Consider the following 20,938-nt stretch of genomic DNA (forward strand, 5'->3'; position numbering starts at 1 on the left):
GTTGGTGAGGATAGCTGAACAGATTTATGGAGCCGGGAAAAGCTATAACATTATATTATGGTTAGTCATTGGGTGATATTAACATTCTCTACTGTGGGTAATAAAATGTTTAAAATTAGGAAAAATATAATCACGTTCCTCGCTACTGGAAGGCACAGGGACCCGAGTGATGTGCACATTATGCGGGGCAAGTTTTTGCGGCCTACCGGGTAATTAATGTAATAGTTTTGTTTATTAAGAAAGCAATACAAAGCACAATAACCGTTTTATTGGTGACAAAGTGCACTGAGGTCACAACTGCTGGTAAAGGGTAATTATTATAATACATGTATCTGGGGCAGACAGGTGATGAGTCAGAAATAGTAGTAGGAGGTAATGATACTTGAGAAGTGCAGTAGAATAGGTACCTGGCATAGGATAAAGTGGGTGAAAGGGCATGTGGGTTAGCTGTACACAGCTACCTGAACACATAACAACACCCTGGGGCAGGACTACAGAACACCTCCCCACCTCTCCTTATCTCCATAATTGTAAGAGAACGGTGGTGTTCTGTAGACCAGGGGTCTCCAAACTTTCTAAACAAAGAGCCAGTTTACTTTCTTTTAGACTTAAGGGGGTCCAGACTGTGGCCATTGGGAGTAGAAAGGGTCTTCAGTGGGAGTAAACAATGTGCCCCATATTTGGTGTCAGGAGGAGGAATAGCTCCCTGTCGGGAGGAATTGTGCCCCATCATTTGTGTCATTGGGCCCCATTGTCGGTGTCATAGGGAGGAATTGTGCCCCATTGTTGGCGTCATTGGGAGGAATTGTGCCCCATTGTTGGTGTCATTGGGAGGAATTGTGCCCCATTGTTGACATCATTAGAGAAGTTGTGCCCTATCTTTGGTGTGGGAGTCATTGGGAGGAAATGTGGTCCGTTGTTGGCGTCATTGGGAAGAATTGTGCCCCATTGTTGGGCTCATTTGGGAATTTGTGCCCCATTGTTGGTGTCATTGGGAGGAATTGTGCCCCATTGTTGACATCATTGGAGAAGTTGTGCCCTATCTTTGGTGTGGGAGTCATTGGGAAGAAATGTGCTCCGTTGTTGGCGTCATTGGGAAGAATTGTGCCCCATTGTTGGTGTCATTGGGAGGAATTGTGCCCCAATGTTGACATCATTGGAGAAGTTGTGCCCTATCTTTGGTGTGGGAGTCATTGGGAAGAAATGTGCTCCGTTGTTGGCGTCATTGGGAAGAATTGTGCCCCATTGTTGGGCTCATTTGGGAATTTGTGCCCCATTGTTGGTGTCATTGGGAGGAATTGTGCCCCAATGTTGACATCATTGGAGAAGTTGTGCCCTATCTTTGGTGTGGGAGTCATTGGGAGGAAATGGGCTCTGTTGTTGGCGTCATTGGGAAGAATTGTGCCCCATTGTTGGGCTCATTTGGGAATTTGTGCTCTATCTTTGGTGTCATTGGGAGGAATTGCAAGGCTTTGTTGGTGTCATTGGGCCACATTGTTGGTGTCATTGGGAGGAATTATGCCCTATATTTGGTATCATTGAGAGGAATTTTTTCCCATTGTTGGCATCATTGGTAAGAATTGTGCCCCATTATTGGCATCATTGGGAGGAATTGTGCCCCGTTGTTGGCGTCATTGGAAGGCATTATGCCCCATTGTTGGTGTCATAGGGAGGAATTGTGCCCCATCATGGGTTCATTGGGCCCTGTTGTTGGTGTCATAGGGAGGAATTGTACCTCATTGTGGGCATCATTGGGAGGAAATGTGCCCCGTTGTTGGCATCATTGGGAAGAATTGTTCCCCATTATTGGCATCATTGGGAGGAATTGTGCCCCGTTGTTGGCGTCATTGGAAGGCATTATGCCCCATTGTTGGTGTCATAGGGAGGAATTGTGCCCAATCATTGGTTCATTGGGCCCTGTTGTTGGTGTCATAGGGAGGAATTGTACCTCATTGTGGGCATCATTGGGAGGAAATGTGCCCCGTTGTTGGCGTCATTGGGAGGAATTGTGCCCCATTGTTGGTGTCATTGGGAGGAATTGTGCCCCATTGTTGGCGTCATTGGGGAAATTGTGCCCTATCTTTGGTGTCATTGGGAGGAATTGTGCCGCTTTATTGGTGCCATTGGACCCCATTGTTGCTGTCACAGGGCGGAGTTGCACCACTTTGTTGGTGTCATTGGAAGAAATTGTGCTCCATCATTTGTGTTATTGGACCCCATTGTTGGCATCATTGGGAGGAAATCTACCCCTTCATTGGTGTCAGTGGAGGAAATTATGTCCCATTGTTGGTATTAGCGGATGAAAATAGTTCCCCAAGGCCTGGATAAAATCAGGCAAAGGGCCGCAGTGTGAAGACCACTGCAGTAGACCACAGAGAAAGCTGGGGACAATATATGAGTGCGCAGAAAGTTATCGACTGACAACACTTCTAGCAGGATCATCAACAGGTATTTTTCTTTTTTGCAGTTATCAGACAGATATAACAAATACTTTCAATTGGTTATTTAACAGATTGCATGGGAGCATATGAGAGACATTCATTGTTGGGGTGTACATGGACTTATGGTTGGGGTGTACATGGACTCATGGTTGGGGTGTACATGGGCTCATGGTTGGGGTGTACATGGACTTATGGTTGGGGTGCACATGGACTTATGGTTGGGGTGTACATGGACTCATGGTTGGGGTGTACATGGACTCATGGTTGGGGTGTACATGGACTTATGGTTGGGGTGTACATGGACTCATGGTTGGGGTGTACATGGACTCATGGTTGGGGTGTACATGGACTTATGGTTGGGGTGCACATGGACTTATGGTTGGGGTGTACATGGACTCATGGTTGGGGTGTACATGGACTCATGGTTGGGGTGTACATGGACTTATGGTTGGGGTGTACATGGACTCATGGTTGGGGTGTACATGGGCTCATGGTTGGGGTGTACATGGGCTCATGGTTGGGGTGTACATGGACTTATGGTTGGGGTGTACATGGACTCATGGTTGGGGTGTACATGGACTCATGGTTGGGGTGTACATGGACTTATGGTTGGGGTGTACATGGACTCATGGTTGGGGTGTACATGGACTTATGGTTGGGGTGTACATGGACTCTATGTTGGGGTGTACATGGACTCTATGTTGGGGTGTACATGGACTCATGGTTGGGGTGTACATGGTCTCATGGTTGGGGTGTACATGGTCTCATGGTTGGGGTGTACATGGACTCATGGTTGGGGTGTACATGGACTTATGGTTGGGGTGTACATGGACTCTATGTTGGGGTGTACATGGACTCTATGTTGGGGTGTACATGGACTCTATGTTGGGGTGTACATGGACTCTATGTTGGGGTGTACATGGACTCTATGTTGGGGTGTACATGGACTCATGGTTGGGGTGTACATGGACTCATGGTTGGGGTGTACATGGGCTCATGGTTGGGGTGTACATGGACTTATGGTTGGGGTGCACATGGAGTCTATGTTGGGGTGTACATAGACTTTAACTTAAGGCAGCCCATTCACAATGCAAGTGTACTATAGGTGTGTGGCTTTAGTTCAATGGGTTTCATTGAAAATGAATGGCACAACAACATTCATGTTACCTGTTTTGCCAAAATAATTGTAGTGTAAATACAGTCACTGTGTGTGTCACAATAGCTGATTCCCCCCTGCTGTTACCATGTGGTCGGCCATTGTAAATATTCATTACATTCACAATGGCCAAAGTCCAGGTCCAGGAAGTAGATGGTGCCCCTGGATGATGGCTAAACAAAGATGGCCCCACCCTTCCAGAGATAAAGGAAGTTTTATCAGGGGGAGCACTGGCACACCTCATTCCCAGATGTAACGCCTTCTGAGCTATAGTTGAGGTGATGGTGAACCTTCCTTTTGGCGATCTTTGAAGTGAAGGTGTAACTCGTTCTAGGTTATATTTTTTCTGGGTGATGACAGCCATGCAGAACAATTTGATGCAGTGTGCAGCGTATAGTCTAAGCACTGACAGGCTGACCCCCCCACCTAGGGTGACCACATTTCCAAACTACCATTCAGGGACACCCCCCTTTCCAAAAAAAGATGAAGGGGGGGGGGATGTTGTCTCGGGGGTTGATGGGGAATTCGGCGGTGGGTGGTTTGTCAGGGGGGAAGGGCTGGTGTTAGCGCCTAAATCATCCAGACATCATGCTTGATTTGATGTCAGGATGATCAAAACACATTATTTCTATTACTGCATTGTAATATATAATGAAATAGTTCAGCTCACCATAATGCATAATCAGTGGAAACCCTGAGCTTGTCACTTGGCACCAGATGCAGTGTTGCCACCCATATAGCCTGCCACCAGATGCAGTGTGCCACTTGCCACCCATAGCCTGCCACCAGATGCAGTGTGCCACTTGCCACTGTTGCCTGCCACCAGATGCAGTGTGTCACTTGCCACTGTTGCCTGCTGCCAGATGCAGCACGCTACTTTCCACCAACAGTCTGCCACCAGATGCAGTGTGCTGCTTTCCACCCGTAGCATGCCACCAGAGTCAGTATGCCACTTGCCACCTGCAGCCACGTCAATTACCAATGCCATCCATGTTCCCCTCTGTCACCTTCCCATCACTGACCTCACTTGTCACCTTCATTACTGTCCAGTGTGAACAGTGAGTCAGGCTGTGGGTGAGAGAAGGAGAAGTCGGGCACTTGGGCAACCATCCATCTGATCCAGTAGCAGCACACAGAGCAGACACCAGATGACCAGTCTCGGCTGCTGTCACTTGCTCTTTATGCCACCAGGCGCCAGAGAAGGAGGTGGGTGGAGAGAGGAGACATTCAGACACTATCTGTATAGATGATCACACCAGTCCCTGCTGCTTGCCTCGGGTGCCGGAGAAGGAGGAGGTGCCAAGGTGGGTGGAGACAGCAGTGCAGTACTAGGCATGGGCCTCACTTCCGGCCTCACTTTCTAAGAGAGTGAGAGACTGTGACATCACTGGTTTCTAGACGCCGGCCCTAGCAACCAGTTCTGGAAATGTAGTTATTAGTTAGTAGGGCTGTGTCCTCAATTTCATTCCGGGACACTGTATTGTCCTAGAATGAAGGTGCCCGGGACCAGGGACAGAGATAGAAATTGCAGGACAGTCCCAGGCAATCCGGGACACGTGGGCACCCCCACCCCTTCAACCTCTGCAGCAATGCTGGCAGCACTCATATGTCTATTTCCCAAAGACAACCTCTGGATATGACACTGAGCATGTGCACTCAACTTCTTTGGTGGACCAATGGCGAGGCCTGTTCTGAGTGGAACATGTCCTGTTAAATCGCTGTATGGTCTTCGCCATCGTGCTGCAGCTCAGTTTCAGGGTCTTGGCAATCTTCTTATAGCCTAGGCCAGTGATGGCGAACCTTGGCACCCCAGATGTTTTGGAACTACATTTGCCATGATGCTCAACTACACTGCAGAGTGCATGAGCATCATGAGAAATGTAGTTCCAAAAAATCTGGAGTGCCAAGGTTCGCCATCACTGGCCTAGGCTATCTTTATGTAGAGCAACAATTATTTTTTCAGATCCTCAGAGAGTTCTTTGCCATGAGGTGCCATGTTGAACTTCCATTGACCAGTATGAGAGAGTGAGAGCGATAACACCAAATTTAACACACCTGCTCCCCATTCACACCCGAGACCTTGTAACAATAATGAGTCGCATGACACCGGGGAGGGAAAATGGCCAATTTGGACATTTTCACTTAGGGGTGTACTCACTTTTGTTGCCAGCGATTTAGACATTAATGGCTGTGTGTTGAGTTATTTTGAGGGGACAGCAAATTTACACTGTTATACAAGCTGTACACTCACTACTTTACATTGTAGACAAGTGTCATTTCTTCAGTGTTGTCTCATAAAAAGATAGAAGAAAATATTTACAAAAAAGTGAGGGGTGTACTTACTTTTGTGAGATACTGTATATGGGGTGATGGCACCCCTCTTTCGGAGTTATATTTGGGGTGATAGGTGAATGCAATGGTTCACCTGTCTCAGTAATATTTGGGGTGATGGCACCCCTCTTTCAGAGGTATATTTGGGGTGATAGGTGAGTACAATGGTTCACATGTCTCAGTGATATTTGGGGTGATGGCACGCCTCTTATGGGAGTTATATTTGGGATGAGAGGTGAGTACAATGGTTCACCTCAGTCTCAGTGATATTTGGGGTGATGGCACCCCTCTTTCAGGGGTATATTTGGGGTGATAGGTGAGTGCAATGGTTCACCTCAGTCTCTGTGATATTTGGGGTGATGGCACCCCTCTTTCTTAGTTATATTTGGGGTGATAGGTGAGTACAATGGTTCCCCTCAGTCTCAGTGATATTTGGGGTCATGGCACCCCTCTTTCAGACGTATATTTTGGTGATAGGTAAGTACAATGGTTCATATCAATCTCAGTGATATTTGGGGTGATGGCACCCCTCTTTTGAAGTTAAATTTGAGGTGATAGGTGAGTACAATGGTGCACCTCAGTCTCAGTGATATTTGGAGTGATGGCAACCCTTTTTTGAAGTTAAATTTGAGGTGATAGGTGAGTACAATGGTGCACCTCAGTCTCAGTGATATTTGGGGTGATGGCACCCCTCTTTTGAAGTTAAATTTAAGGTGATAGGTGAGTACAATGGTGCACCTCAGTCTCAGTGATATTTGGAGTGATGGCAACCCTTTTTTGAAGTTAAATTTGAGGTGATAGGTGAGTACAATGGTGCACCTCAGTCTCAGTGATATTTGGAGCGATGGCAACCCTTTTTTAGGGTGATAGGTGAGTACAATGGTGCACCTAATTCTTAGTTTTATATTGGGTGATGGCACGCCTCTTTCTGAGTTATATTTGGGGTGATAGGTGAGTACAATGGTTCACTTCAGTCTCAGTGATATTTGGGATGATGGCATTCCTTTTTCAGAGTTATATTTTGGGTGATAGGGGAGTACAATGGTGCACCTCAGTCTTGGTGATATTTGGGGAGACAGTGCTCCTCTTTCCGAGTTAAATTTGGGGTGATAGGTAAGTACAATAATGTACCTCAGTCTCAGTGATATTTGAGGTGATGGCACCCCTCTTTCCGAGTTAAATTTGGGGTGATAGGTGAGTACAATGGTGCACCTCAGTCTTGGTGATATTTGGGGAGACAGTGCTCCTCTTTCCGAGTTAAATTTGGGGTGATAGGTAAGTACAATGGTGTACCTCAGTCTCAGTGATATTTGAGGTGATGGCACCCCTCTTTCCGAGTTAAATTTGGGGTGATAGGTGAGTACAATGGTGCACCTCAGTCTCAGTGATATTTGAAGTGATGGCACATCTCTTTCTCAGTGATATTTGGGGTGATGTCGCCCTTTTTCCCTGTCTGAGGCTTGTGCGGAAGGAGATGGTTTCCTCTCTCAAGCACATAAACAGAATGGCCATTATTTGATGCGAGACAGACAAAAAGGAGCTCATGGCCGTGTATTTGGTGTCTGTGACATTAAAATAAAATAGCCTCCTTGTGTATTGGGGCCCCTTTGTACCTTCGCCCCCTTCATAAATCAGGGTCCCAACTTCATGGCGTTGTGTTTGGTTGCCGTGACAATACAAAATGGCCTCCCTGTATGTCGGGGGTTCCTTTCCCCTCATATATTGGAGGGGTGTCATGATTTTGCAGTGGACATTTATTGCCCCTCATACATGGGGCAGCCATGTTTTTAACACACTGCTCCCCTGCATATATTGCGGTCCCCGTCTTCATGGCGTTGTATTTGGTTGCCATGACAATACAAAATGGCCTCCCTGTATATCGGGGTTCCTTTCCCCCATATATCGGAGGGGTGTCATGATTTTGCAGTAGACATTTACTACCCCTCATACATGGGGCAGCCATGTTTTTCACACACTGTCCCCCCTCATATATTGGGGTCTCCTTCTCCATGGTGACGTGTCTGGTCACATTTATTGCCCCCCTCAGCCATGTTTTTCTCAAGTTGATCCCCCTTATATAGGGGGGTCCCCATCAGCCATGTTTTTCACACGCTAATGCCCCTCAGTACAGGATGGAGCCGGGCCCGGTCATATGTGGCCTCAGTCAGACGTGTCCTGTGCTCAGACATGGCCGTCTTCCACCCCTCCATTCTGTCTGAGGGGGACAGTCAGGAATGGGCTCTCCTTCCTGGAGGGAATAACACGAGCGGGCGGGGTCTCTTGCCGCCTCGCAGCCAATGAGGCGCCCGGAAGCGCAGAGCGACGTACCGGCCCGCCAATCCTACCCCGGGCACGGGTGACTGCCAGGCGGCCCGGCCAATGAGCGGGCGAGATACTTGGCGGGCTTGGTCTCTGCAGTAAGGGAGTCACGTGCGCGTGGCCGACCAATGAGTTACGTCTTCGTGGGGGGATGGTGGTCGAAGAAAAGGCTCCTTCGCCATCCGGGGGCGTATCCCTTCCCCTCCGCCGATCCCGGCCAATGGCGCTCCGAGCCGGTCGGCCGCCGGGTTGAGTGGCGGGCCCGCCGCCGAATCAGGGATGAGAAGCACTGAAAAGCACGTCCCACGTCGCAGGCAGCCGGCCAATGGCAGCGCGTCAGGGCGTGGCTCCCAGGTGGGTATATAACAGGCGGTCACCGGCTACGAAGAAGCTTCCGCTCTGAGGATGTCTGCGAGCTACGATAACCGGTGAGTGTTAGGGGACGGCGATAATGGCGGCGGGGCCCTCTGGGAAGGGCGCACACGGTGTGGGTGGCGGGACATACAGAGAGTCGGGTGAGGTATATTCGGTGTGGAGTGTTCCCTCTCCTCCGACCTTCATATCACCCGAACCTGGGGGGGAAAGGGGAAGAAATACAACCCTCACTAGACCGGGCACTTTTCCGTGTGCGCTCCCCTCCCCCATCTCCCGGCTCTGATGGCGGCCTCCGCCCGGTGCACGTGGGCGCACCGACACCCGGGTGTGGGGGAAGGGGGGGTGAGAGAGACAAGATGGCCGCCGGGATGGGGGAGGGGGAAACTTTCCTCTAAGATGGCGGACACTTCCGGTGCTGCACGTGGACCCCGGGGGGAGGAGGGGAGAATCCATCATACATCGGAGGACTTCAACACCCAGCATGGCCCTACAGGAGGACTACGACTACCGGCATGGAACCTTCTATACTATGGGGATTGCAACCACCCAGCATGGCCATATAGGGGGCGACATACAGTACCTGAGGAGGACTTCAACCCCCAGCATGGCCCAATAAAGGGTGGTGTGTGGACTACAACCCCCAGCATGGCTCTCTAGGGGGTGGGGTGTGGAGAACTACAACCCTCAGCATGGCCTTATGAGGGTGGTATATGGCAGACTACAGCCCCCAGCATGGCTGATTCTATGTTAAGGTGTATGGCCCTCTAGGGGTTGATATACCGAGATCTACTACAACCCCCAGCATGGCCCTAAAGGCGATTTATGGTATGGAGGACTACCAGCATGGACCATTCTATCTTATGGGACTGCAACCCCTAACGTGGCCCTCTAGGGGGCGATGTACAGTACTGAGGAAGATTACCGCCAGCATGGCCCTATAGAGGACTACAACTCCCCAGCATGGCTGAGCCTATATTGTGGAGTATGGCCCTCTAGGGAGCGATATACGGTAGAGGACTACTACAACCCCCAGCATGGCACTATGGGGGGGGGGGTTACAGTTCATACCGAGGACTGATGGCATGGTTGGTTCTTTATTAGAGGGGACTGCAACTCCCAACATGGCCCTCTAGGGGGTGACATCTAGTAATGGCGATGGCTGCCAGCATGGCCCTATAAAGGGCGGTGTATGGGGGACTACTACAACCCCCAGCATGGCTGATTCAGGGGGGGGGGGGTGACAGACAGTATTGACTACTACAACCCCCAGTATGGCCACATAGGGGGGTGATGTCTACAGTGTCCTATAATATAGAATCAGCCATGCACCACCCTCATTACTAGACATCACCCCCCTAGACCCCTGTAGACTGTTTTACGCGGACTACAGCCCTCAACATGGCCCTATATGGGGCAATATAAACTGAGGACTACAACCCCCAGCATGACTGATTCTGGCTTATGGGGGCCTACAACCCCCTTCCCCCAGCATGGCCGTATATATCACTTAAGACTACAACGCCCAGCATGACTGATTTTGTTTTGTGAGGAATACAACCCCCCCCCCAGCATGGCACTATAGGGGTTGATGTATAGCACTGAGGCCTACAACCTCCCTGTATGATTCTGGTTTATGGGGGACTACAACCCCTAGTCGGGCCCTCTAGCACTCAGTGTAGTGTACTGAGCAGTGTAACTCCCATCATGGCTGATTCTGTTATGGAAAGGCTGCATTTAGTGCTGAGGCCTAATGGGGTGGACTACAACTCCCAGCATGTCCTGGATGTGATTAGGATAATTTTACATTTTTCATGGTAGTTGTATGGACTACAGCTTGGGTTGGGGTACCATAGCGTTTGTATATATATACCTCCGATAATTGGACATATAAGGCCTTCCTGTGGTTCTAACCATAGGGAGGCGGATATGTAGAACTACTACTCCCAGTGTGGATGGTGAGTGGTCTCATTGGGTGAAGTTTAGGTAATGGTGGGGGGTCACATTCCTTTCCAGGTGATGAGACACAATGTCGTCCATTCTGAGGTACTACAACTCCCATCACTAAGGATGGATGCAGGGTTATGCAATGTGTACTGACTACAACCCCCAGCATGTCTTGGGGGACTTGAATAATGAGTCTCCATATAGCTTATGGAGTGGCGTGTACTCTGTATGTTACCCAGCTGATCATCTCTGGGGAGGTAGTCGTGTGTCTCCCCCCCCCCCCCCCCCGGGCTGGTTGTGGTCTATAGATGACATAGGTCGGACCTGGTGGTGGGTCACATGACCCCTGGCTCTTTCCAGTCTTCTGTCCCCGATGGTTCTAGGCGCTCACTGTCAGCCCTGCAGGGGTTACACAATGTGCATTCGTCAGCGGTATGACTAAGCCGGGGGATGGGTTATCACTGGGCTCCAGCCGGGGGGAGGGTGGGGGTCCTGTACAACCCTGGCGTGTCTCAGGTATCCGCCCAATGTTCTCAGCCTGTGTGACGTCACGCTGTCATACATTCCCGGGGCCGCTCCGCCCCTGGAAAATGTCCTCGGTCTATTAACTCCTCCTGTGCAGCCGGCCTGAGATGTATCTACGTCATTGAGGCCTGCTACTGGGCCCCGGTATCGGATCCCGGGGAGGCCGTAGACAGCCACCAATCGAGGTCCTGGGTGGGATCCAAGGCTGTACACTGTCATGGGGGTCCTGGATTAGATCTCGGGCTCCAGGTGTACAATGTTCCTCTGTTCTGTAACATTTCTGGTTGTCATGGCCTCCTAGAACAGCATCTCAAAACCTTCCTCCATGGTCACGGACAGGCCACATTTTCCAAAATCCTACCATAGGAGCTGTAAAGGCAGTCAGCCTGTGATTTTATGAAGATGTCTGCTTGACTGATTTGAGAATTCCATAAATTTAAGATGTGATCAGATTTGAGACTTTGACATTTTTAAGGTATAGTTGGCTGTTTTAGCCATCTTGTAGTCTTTATCTACTGTCCTCTAGTGACACCCACAGCCCTTTGTATTATCACTCTACTAGCAGTAATTGTATATCCCCCCCCCAATCACATAATGGCATGGTCGGAGGAAGCGCTCAGCCTCAAATCTAGATCTTTCAGGAAATGTAGGTCCAGATCTAGTGCTGGGCTTTTGGGGTGGCCTAGCATGAAGAATTTTGTCTAAATGGTCTTTATTGTATAGGATAAAAACTTCTGCAGTTCCCCTTTAAAGTGGACCTGTTCTAGAAACACAAGTGTCATTGCAAGGGCCATTGGGATCTGATGGTTGCTGTCCTGTTGGCTGCCTGATCACACTTTTTTTTTTTTTTTTAATGCCAGCAGCTACAAATACTGCAGCTGCTGACTTTTAAAATAGTGACACTTACCCGCCCAGCGCGCCTGCGATGTCGGCACCCGAAGCCGATCTCTCGATCGTCTCTCGGGTGCTGCCGCCGCCATCTTGGGTATGGGAATCAGGAAGTGGAGCCTTTCGGCTTCATTTCCCGGTTCCCTACTGCGCATGTGCAAATCGCGCTGCGCAATAAGGATGGTCCCGCTGCCTCTGGGATCTTTGTGTTTCCCAGCAGGCAGTGGGGGACTTTTGGGAAGGGGCGTAATCTACGCCCCTTTCCGCAGAGAGCTATCCTGGAAGTGGGTGCAGATACCTGTGCTGTACAGGTACCTGCACCCCCAGAAAGGTGCCAATTGTGGCGCCAGAGGGGGGAGGATTCCAATGAGCGGAAGGTCCACTTTAGGGTGGACCTCTGCTTTTATTGATGGTGTGTGGCCAGGCAGAGGGCAAACCTACATCTCAGGTGGGCTTTGGGTTCCTCTGTAGGTTTAGCGTTGACTGGTACACTTTGGGTTCCTTCATTAGTTCAGTGATGACTGGTTCTCTCTGGGGTTCCTCTATAGCAGTGATGGTGAACCTTGGCACCCCAGATGTTTTGGCGCTAAATTTCCAATGATCATGTACTCTGCAGTGTAGTTGAGCATTATGGGAAATGTAGTTCCAAAACATCTGGGGCACCAAGGTTCCCCATCACTGTAGGTTCAGTGGTGACTACAGTGTTTCATCGACTAAATTCATACTATTTTTTAGTCGCATAAACTACGGCAAAAACAATTGAGATGACTAGAATGGGACTAAAATGGCTTTTTAGTTTAGACAAAACTAAATTGAAATTTGACTTCAAAATTAACACTGGTCTGTAGTGTAGTCATACCTCAATGCCTTAAATAACATGGTTTTTTTCACTCCGGCAGTATGAGTTTGGAAAGTGTAGAGAAATATTAACTAATGTATTACAATTTTTAACTACACCCATTAGATTTTAGTCAACTAAATACAACTAAAACTATTACAGAAGACTAAAGTGGGACTAAAACGTTTTAGTCCTAAGACTAAATCGAAAATTGCCAAAATTAACATTGACTATTGTCCCATGGGTTCAGTGGTGACTGGTTCTTTAGGTTTCTTTAGGTTCAGGGGTTGACTGTCTAGTGTTCCTTTGAGGTTTCATTGAAGGCTGGTTCTCTTGGGGTTCTTCCAGTGGTGGTTGGTTCTGGATTCTTCTATGGGTTCAGTGGTGACTGGTTCTCTTTGGGTTCCTGTGTGGTTCTTTGGTTCCTTCATAGGTTGTGGTGACTGGTTCTCTTTGGCTTCAGTGGTTGCTGGTTCTCTGGGTTTCTTCGTATGGTCAGTGGTGCCAGGTTCTTTCAGGGGCTGGCATATTTACCCACCCCCTGTCACTGGGCAAGGGCACATCACATGATGTGTGTCTTATATCTGACAGGGGCAGAGTGACCCCCATATTCATCCCAGCACAGCTGTGTGGTCACTGTCAGCTGGTTCATGCTGTGGGGACAAACCTTAACTGAGGGGAGGGGGTTTGTTCCTTCAGAAGTCTTGTGTTCCTTTGAGGTTTCAGTGCTGGCTGGTTCTCTTTGGGTTCCTCCAGGGGTTCAGTGGTGGCTGGTTCTCTTTGGGTTCCTCCAGGGGTTCAGTGGTGGCTGGTTCTCTTTGGGTTCCTCCAGGGGTTCAGTGGTGGCTGGTTCTCTTTGGGTTCCTCCAGGGGTTCAGTGGTGGCTGGTTCTCTTTGGGTTCCTCCAGGGGTTCAGTGGTGGCTGGTTCTCTTTGGGTTCCTCCAGGGGTTCAGTGGTGGCTGGTTCTCTTTGGGTTCCTCCAGGGGTTCAGTGGTGGCTGGTTCTCTTTGGGTTCCTCCAGGGGTTCAGTGGTGGCTGGTTCTCTTTGGGTTCCTCCAGGGGTTCAGTGGTGGCTGGTTCTCTTTGGGTTCCTCCAGGGGTTCAGTGGTGGCTGGTTCTCTTTGGGTTCCTCCAGGGGTTCAGTGGTGGCTGGTTCTCTTTGGGTTCCTCCAGGGGTTCAGTGGTGGCTGGTTCTCTTTGGGTTCCTCCAGGGGTTCAGTGGTGGCTGGTTCTCTTTGGGTTCCTCCAGGGGTTCAGTGGTGGCTGGTTCTCTTTGGGTTCCTTAATGGGTTCAGTGGTGGCTGGTTCTCTTTGGGTTCCTCCAGGGGTTGAGTGATGGCTGGTTCTCTTTGGGTTCCTCCAGGGGTTGAGTGATGGCTGGTTCTTTCAGTGAGCCCCAGCTGAACTCAACTTGGCTGGTTCAATCTTTGACCGGTGGCCCAGATGCCAAGCTCGGGTGGTCAGTCATGTGGGTGGGGGCATGTAGGGTGACTTCTCTGAGCTCACATCATTGTGGGTGGGGAAGGACCCAATAGGCTTTACAAATTAAAAAAAAAAATCTGTGTACCATTACTGGTCAAGTGTCATCTTGTCAGTCTTCACATGCATACATGCATGCATGCATGCATGCATACATACATAGGATGTGCCTTTTTTTTCACAAGTGTTTTTTTTTTTTTTTTTCTTTTTCTTTCTAGAGAAAGATCTAGAGACAATGGGCCCGAAGGTATGGAGCCCGATGGTATCATTGAGGTAAGTGGTGGTCTTGTGTGGGTTTTTTTTGTCAATTTTCTGTCTTCATGCCCTCCACCTAATGGTATTTAACTCGGGACACAGGTCATAATTAAAGACGTTCTTGGAGTTCCATATGGCAAAGACTGTTATTGGTGAACTTAGGACATGCTGTTATCTTATGATGGGAGGGAACTTCACTTGGTATTCATCATGTTCACTGATGGATGTTTTGTGGTAGTAGTCACCTCAGGAATCCTGTGGCTGAATGAGGGCCCATTCACACCAAAACACTGCATTTTTTTTTCTACAGGTGCCTGCACTCTCAGTATGAGTTGGCAGTGTTTTTAGTAAATGATGCAGGTGTGATGGTGACCCACTGTAGATGAGTTGTGGGGACTCGATCTTTGGGTTCCTTCAGAGGTCTAGTGGTATCCAGGGGCTGGCATATTTCCCACCCTCCCCCCTGTCACTGGGCAAGGGCGCATCATGTGATGTGTGTCTTATATCTGACAGGGGCAGAGTGACCCCCATATTCATCCCAGCACAGCTGTGTGGTCACTGTCAGCTGGTTCATGCTGTGGGGACAAACCTTACTGGTGGGGGGGAAAGGGGGTTCTTTGGGTTCCTTCACAAGTCTAGTGGTAACTGGCTCTTTGGGGTCCTAGATAGGTTCAGGAGATGTTGTGGTGTCAGTAAGCCCTGAGATTGTGGGGGTTGTAGTGATGGGACTGCCAGCTAAATCCTTCTTCTGTTTTCTCCACAGAGTAACTGGAATGAGGTGGTGGACAGTTTTGACGATATGAACCTGTCAGAGTCTCTCCTGAGAGGGATTTACGCCTATGGTTTTGAGAAACCGTCTGCTATCCAACAGCGAGCTATTCTACCTTGTATCAAGGGTAAGTGGACTTCCCCCATGTTGTCTTTTATCATTCTGCAGAACTATCCCATAGAACTGTGTTCAGCTCCATTGTGCAGCACACACCGCTCTGTCCTCTCCAGGGTGGTTGTGAGTGGTCTGCATGAGTTTTCTGGTGGGACGCAGCTCTTGTTGCCTCCTGGAAGGATGGAGCTGAGTTTTGGGGGTTGCATGCAGTCGAGGTCTGTTTTGGGTTTCCTCTGTCACTTCCCTGGGCTTGGCACAGCACACTTGGGTTATGTCACCCTGGGCTTGGTATGGCATGCATGGGTTGCATCCCCCTGGGCATGACACAGTAAACTTGGGTTGCATTAGAACAAATAGTGGAGTCTGGGCAGCATAGGGAACTTTCCACATAAAAACAGAGGTTTTCCTTGCAGGCTCTCTAATGTTTTTCCCAGCCAGCTGTAAAGCGAGCTTCCTGACCTTCTCCTAGAAGAGTTGTCCTTGCTTTTGGGACCCACCCATAGTTTCTGGCCATTCCTAGATGTTCATATAAAGGGAGGTTAAACATGTGGGCTAGTGCAGCCGTAGTAAGCTTGCGGTCTCTCTGCAGGTTATGATGTCATCGCTCAGGCTCAGTCTGGAACTGGGAAAACAGCCACATTTGCCATTTCCATCCTCCAGCAAGTTGAGCTGGATATGAAGGCCACACAAGCCCTTGTCTTGGCCCCAACCCGAGAGTTGGCCCAGCAGGTGAGTACAGACTGATGTTTGGATGGGACTTCTCCTGGTGTGGGGATGATTGTGAAGGGCAGGGGGGCATCACCCCCTGTTGGTGAGCAGACTCGTGGTTGAAAGTGTGATCTGGATGGTTTCCACCTGGAGAGTTATAGGGACTCCTGTTGGCACGGTGAGGTGTGTGGATGAGGTGGGTGCACTTAGTATGAGCTCTAACTGGTCCGCTTTACATCAAAGGGGCTTGTTGGTCCCTTCGAAAACATTAAAAGCGGCCTGCAGCACCACCTACTGGCTCAAACCAAGACTACAACTATTAATACAGTGTTCATGGATTTAGTTGACATCGCCTGTTTTTTCTTCCAGATCCAGAAGGTGGTGATGGCGCTGGGAGACTACATGGGCGCCGGGTGTCACGCCTGTATTGGCGGCACCAACGTGCGAGCGGAGGTACAAAAGCTGCAGTCGGAAGCTCCGCACATAGTGGTCGGCACTCCAGGGAGAGTATTCGACATGTTGAACAGGCGATACCTGTGTAAGTATCTATCCAGGTGCCAGTGCGTTTCCCACCCTCCCCCTGTCACTGGGCAAGGGCGCATCACGTGATGTGTGTCTTATATCTGACGGGGGCAGAGTGACCCCCATATTCATCCCAGCACAGCTGTGTGGTCACTGTCAGCTGGTTCATGCTGTGGGGACAAACCTTACTGAGGGGTTCTAGGAGATGAAGCTCCCCCCCCCCCCCCCCCGTTTCTGCTTGTTGAGGGGTGTATGGTGGCTTTCCGCACTGTCTAACCCACCTTGTATTCCTTTCCAGCTCCCAAATACATTAAAATGTTCGTTCTGGACGAGGCTGATGAAATGTTGAGTCGAGGTTTCAAGGACCAGATCTACGATATTTTCCAGAAGCTGAGCAGTAACGCTCAGGTAAGGAGACAGTTGTGAAATTTTATTAACTGGGGGGGGTCTCATAATGCCTGGGGGGGGGTGGAAGATCAACCTTGGGATATGTTCTGCTGGGGTGAGAGGCCTTTGCATGAGGGTCTGAGCCTTATGGCTTGGTCAAGTCTGAGTGATGCCATTGGCACAGGTTGGAGTTGTTCTGGTAGTGGGCACTAACATAGGCTGCTTTAATGATGATATCCCATGCGTGTCATCTGAAGCCCACGTCTCCCTCTTGTGGCAGCTCTCTGGTCTGCGTCTTGCCGGCCAGGACAGTCTGCCGCAGAGGAGTCTGGGATATGATCACACCACTTTGTCTGAAAGCAACCTTTTTTTTATTATTATTCATGGAATCTCTGCTTGCCATTGGAGAGGCACCTAATAATTGGTGTTGTCTTTGTCCCAGGTGGTGCTGCTCTCAGCCACCATGCCCTCTGATGTGTTGGAGGTGACGAAAAAGTTCATGAGGGACCCGATCCGTATCCTGGTGAAGAAGGAAGAGCTGACTCTGGAGGGTATCCGGCAGTTCTACATCAACGTGGAGCGTGAGGTGGGTGTCTCCCTAGCAATAACTCCTCCCCCCCTTCCCTGTCACTGGGCAAGGATGCGTCACGTGATGGCGTGTATTCTTATATCTGACAGGGGTATATAATACAACCCCATATTCATCCCAGCGCAGCCGCTCAGTCACTGTCAGCTGGTTCATGCTGTGGGGACAGTCCCTCGCCTTGGGGCAGCAGCTGGCCCCTCACTTTGTTTTGTACCTCAGTTGTGGTGGTTGTGATCCTCAACTGGTTTGTCTTTTCAGGAGTGGAAGTTGGACACTCTTTGCGATCTCTACGAGACGCTCACCATCACACAGGCCGTCATCTTTATAAACACCCGCCGGAAGGTGGACTGGCTGACGGAGAAGATGCACGCAAGAGACTTCACTGTATCCGCTCTGGTGAGTCTTCCAATATGTTCTAACGTCTCCCCGGATCACTGGGCAAGGACACGTCACGTGGCGTGTAGTCTTATATCTGACTGGGGTATAGAGTCCACCCATGTTCATCCCAGTACAGCACTTGTGACTGTTGGCTGGTTCATGCCATGGGGACATGAATAACATCAACCGGGGGTGTGTTCTAACATATCACCCTTTATTTCCAGCACGGAGACATGGACCAGAAGGAGAGAGACGTCATTATGAGGGAGTTCCGATCCGGGTCCAGTCGTGTCCTCATTACTACAGATCTGCTGGTGAGTGTTGCTGACTGCACAGCCTATCCAATCACTAGAGACCAGTGACGTCACTGAGAATGCAGCCTATCCCATCACTAGAGATCGGTGACGTCACTGAGAATGCAGCCTACCCATTGACTAGAGACCAGTGACGCCACTGAGAATACAGCCTATCCATTCACTAGAGACCAGTGACATGACGCCTTTTCGTCTGAGTTAACCCCTTTGTTTCCTTCATGTAGGCTCGAGGAATTGATGTCCAGCAGGTCTCCTTGGTCATTAACTATGACTTGCCAACAAACAGAGAAAACTATATTCACAGGTAAGTTGCCATCTATGATGTATGTTGTACCCAAGGGCACCCTCTCTGACCAGCCTCCATGCTGGATGCGGACAGTAGGCTCTTGGGAGATGAATCGGGACCATGCTCCACCGCGATTAACGCTGTAAAGTCGCGTTTCGCAACTTAAACATGGCCTACACCCCCAGCTATGAACCTTGATGTGTTCATATGCTCCCCCCCTCTTTCTCATATGCTCCCCCTCTTTCTCATATGCTCCCCCTCTTTCTCATATGCTCCCCCTCTTTCTCATATGCTCCCCCCTCTTTCTCATATGCTCCCCCCCTCTTTCTCATATGCTCCCCCCCCTCTTTCTCATATGCTCCCCCCCTCTTTCTCATATGCTCCCCCCCTCTTTCTCATATGCTCCCCCCCTCTTTCTCATATGCTCCCCCCCTCTTTCTCATATGCTCCCCCCCTCTTTCTCATATGCTGCTCCCCCCTCTTTCTCATATGCTGCTCCCCCCCTCTTTCTCATATGCTGCTCCCCCCCTCTTTCTCATATGCTGCTCCCCCCCTCTTTCTCATATGCTGCTCCCCCCCTCTTTCTCATATGCTGCTCCCCCCCTCTTTCTCATATGCTGCTCCCCCCCTCTTTCTCATATGCTGCTCCCCCCCCTCTTTCTCATATGCTGCTCCCCCCTCTTTCTCATATGCTGCTCCCCCCCTCTTTCTCATATGCTGCTCCCCCCTCTTTCTCATATGCTGCTCCCCCCTCTTTCTCATATGCTGCTCCCCCCTCTTTCTCATATGCTGCTCCCCTCTTTCTCAGGATCGGCAGAGGCGGTCGTTTCGGTAGGAAAGGTGTCGCCATCAACATGGTGACCGAGGAAGACAAGCGCACCCTGAAGGACATTGAGACTTTTTACAACACAACCGTTGAAGAGATGCCGATGAACGTGGCGGATCTCATCTGAGGTCCCCCACCAGAGATTTAACGAAAAAAGAACAAAAAAATAGTATAACTGAAAATACAAAAAACACCTTTCTGTCTACGGCGGTCCCCCCCCAGGGGTCCCCGGGCAGGGAGGAGGCATACAGCTTTCTATTAAGCCCCTCGTTTGGGCTTCCCCCATTCCCTTCCCCCACCCCTGTATGACTAAATGATTTATATTACTTTTTTTTGTTTTTTTTCAAATAAATGTTATTTTGAGGTATTGTGACCGTAAAACATTTGTTTGTGTTTCTTCTGTAAACTGAACACTAACCCCCTCCCCCCACTCCTCTGTACCCCCAAAAGTTTACCCCACCAAATCAGTGGACCAAACAATCGCTACCCATCCCCCCCTCCTCCAATCAGGCTGCTATCAATTCGGACTTCAAACATTTATTTTTTCAAATTTTCCCCCAAAATACTATAAATTGTCGCCATTTTCTTTTTGCTTTTTCTGTATAGTATTTATTAAATAAAACATTTTTTTTTTGCAACTTAGTTTGTCTCTTTTTGCTTGTCCCCCAACCCTTTCATTCCCCAACTACCTCCCCCCCCACCCCCTCAAAACTAAGCAGCTTCCCCACCCCCTACCCTCTCCCTACATCCTCTTCATATGGCTTATTTTGGTGGGAAATGCTTTATTATATTGCAGACAAATGTTGATTATCATTTACAGTGGTTTTTCCAAACATCGCCCTCTAGTGGCATTGGGTTTTGGAGCTACAAACATTCAGCTGCTGTGATAAAATGGCAGGATAAGCCACCTAGAGTGTGGTTTGTGACTGTAGCTGTACTCTTGTGCAGTTTACATGGGAGCTATGCAAGCAAGAGTGCAACGTGACCTGCTCTACCTATAGCAGTGATGGTGAACCTTGGCACCCCAGATGTTTTGGAACTATATTTCCCATGATGCTCATGCACTCTGCAGTGTAGTTGAGCATCATGGGAAATGTAGCACCAAAACATCTGGGGTGCCAAGGTTCACCATCACTGCCCTATAGGCTGCAACACCATAGGTGTGGCCTCTGATGTAAACCTTTAGCCACAGGAGGTCTTTATTTTCTTGCCACTCACAATGCACATGTGCAGAGGCAAAAGGTTGGGCCCTTTAACACATAGGCTTCAGTATCTGGCCAATGTCCCCTTGGTTGCCACTAGCAAGGTGAGGTGGACATTGGCTCCTGATCATGTGACACCCAGTCAGAGGTCACATGATCACCAATCCTTTTCACAGTAAATATACTGCAAGTGGGTGGCAGGCTGGGCAACTTACATGGGGCACCTACCTGTGCTGTAACTGGACGCTGCATGAGTTTGGCAGCAGGTTTCAGCCAGTGATGGGGGATGGTTGG

At 49.5% G+C, this 20,938-nt stretch overlaps 1 protein-coding gene and 1 non-coding gene across 3 annotated transcripts; both read left to right on the top strand.

Annotated features, from left to right (window-relative positions):
• Window positions 1-8,560: 8,560 nt before the first annotated feature.
• LOC143961668 (eukaryotic initiation factor 4A-I) lies at window positions 8,561-20,084 on the top strand. 2 transcript variants are annotated; one of them, XM_077470990.1, is made up of 11 exons: window positions 8,561-8,675; window positions 14,516-14,570; window positions 15,316-15,448; window positions 16,025-16,164; window positions 16,513-16,681; window positions 16,964-17,073; window positions 17,495-17,638; window positions 17,897-18,034; window positions 18,241-18,330; window positions 18,555-18,634; window positions 19,425-20,084. In XM_077470990.1, the coding sequence occupies exons 1-11, from the start codon at window positions 8,653-8,655 to the stop codon at window positions 19,567-19,569; spliced, it is 1,227 nt and encodes a 408-aa protein (XP_077327116.1). In that variant the 5' UTR covers window positions 8,561-8,652; the 3' UTR covers window positions 19,570-20,084. The 2 variants fall into 2 exon arrangements, with proteins under 2 accessions (XP_077327116.1, XP_077327115.1); XM_077470989.1 differs by lacking the exon at window positions 8,561-8,675 and adding an exon at window positions 9,089-9,132.
• On the top strand, window positions 17,274-17,413 carry LOC143965219 (small nucleolar RNA SNORD10). The gene has a single exon (XR_013271598.1). It is a non-coding gene; the product is annotated as a small nucleolar RNA SNORD10 (small nucleolar RNA).
• Window positions 20,085-20,938: the final 854 nt, after the last annotated feature.

This window comes from Lithobates pipiens, unplaced genomic scaffold (assembly GCF_037356315.1).
Source record: "Lithobates pipiens isolate NorthernLeopardFrog02 unplaced genomic scaffold, aLitPip1_a1.2 Scaffold_8, whole genome shotgun sequence".
In the NCBI taxonomy this organism is placed as follows: Eukaryota; Metazoa; Chordata; class Amphibia; order Anura; family Ranidae; genus Lithobates; species Lithobates pipiens.

Excerpts from the sequence above, each read along its gene's own strand:
- LOC143961668 (XM_077470989.1), top strand. The coding sequence starts at position 9,104 with ATGGCCCTACAGGAGGACTACGACTACCG. Across the intron at positions 9,133-14,515 it reads CAGGAGGACTACGACTACCG|AGAAAGATCTAGAGACAATG; the intron begins GCATGGAACCTT and ends TTTTCTTTCTAG. Across the intron at positions 14,571-15,315 it reads AGCCCGATGGTATCATTGAG|AGTAACTGGAATGAGGTGGT; the intron begins GTAAGTGGTGGT and ends TTTTCTCCACAG.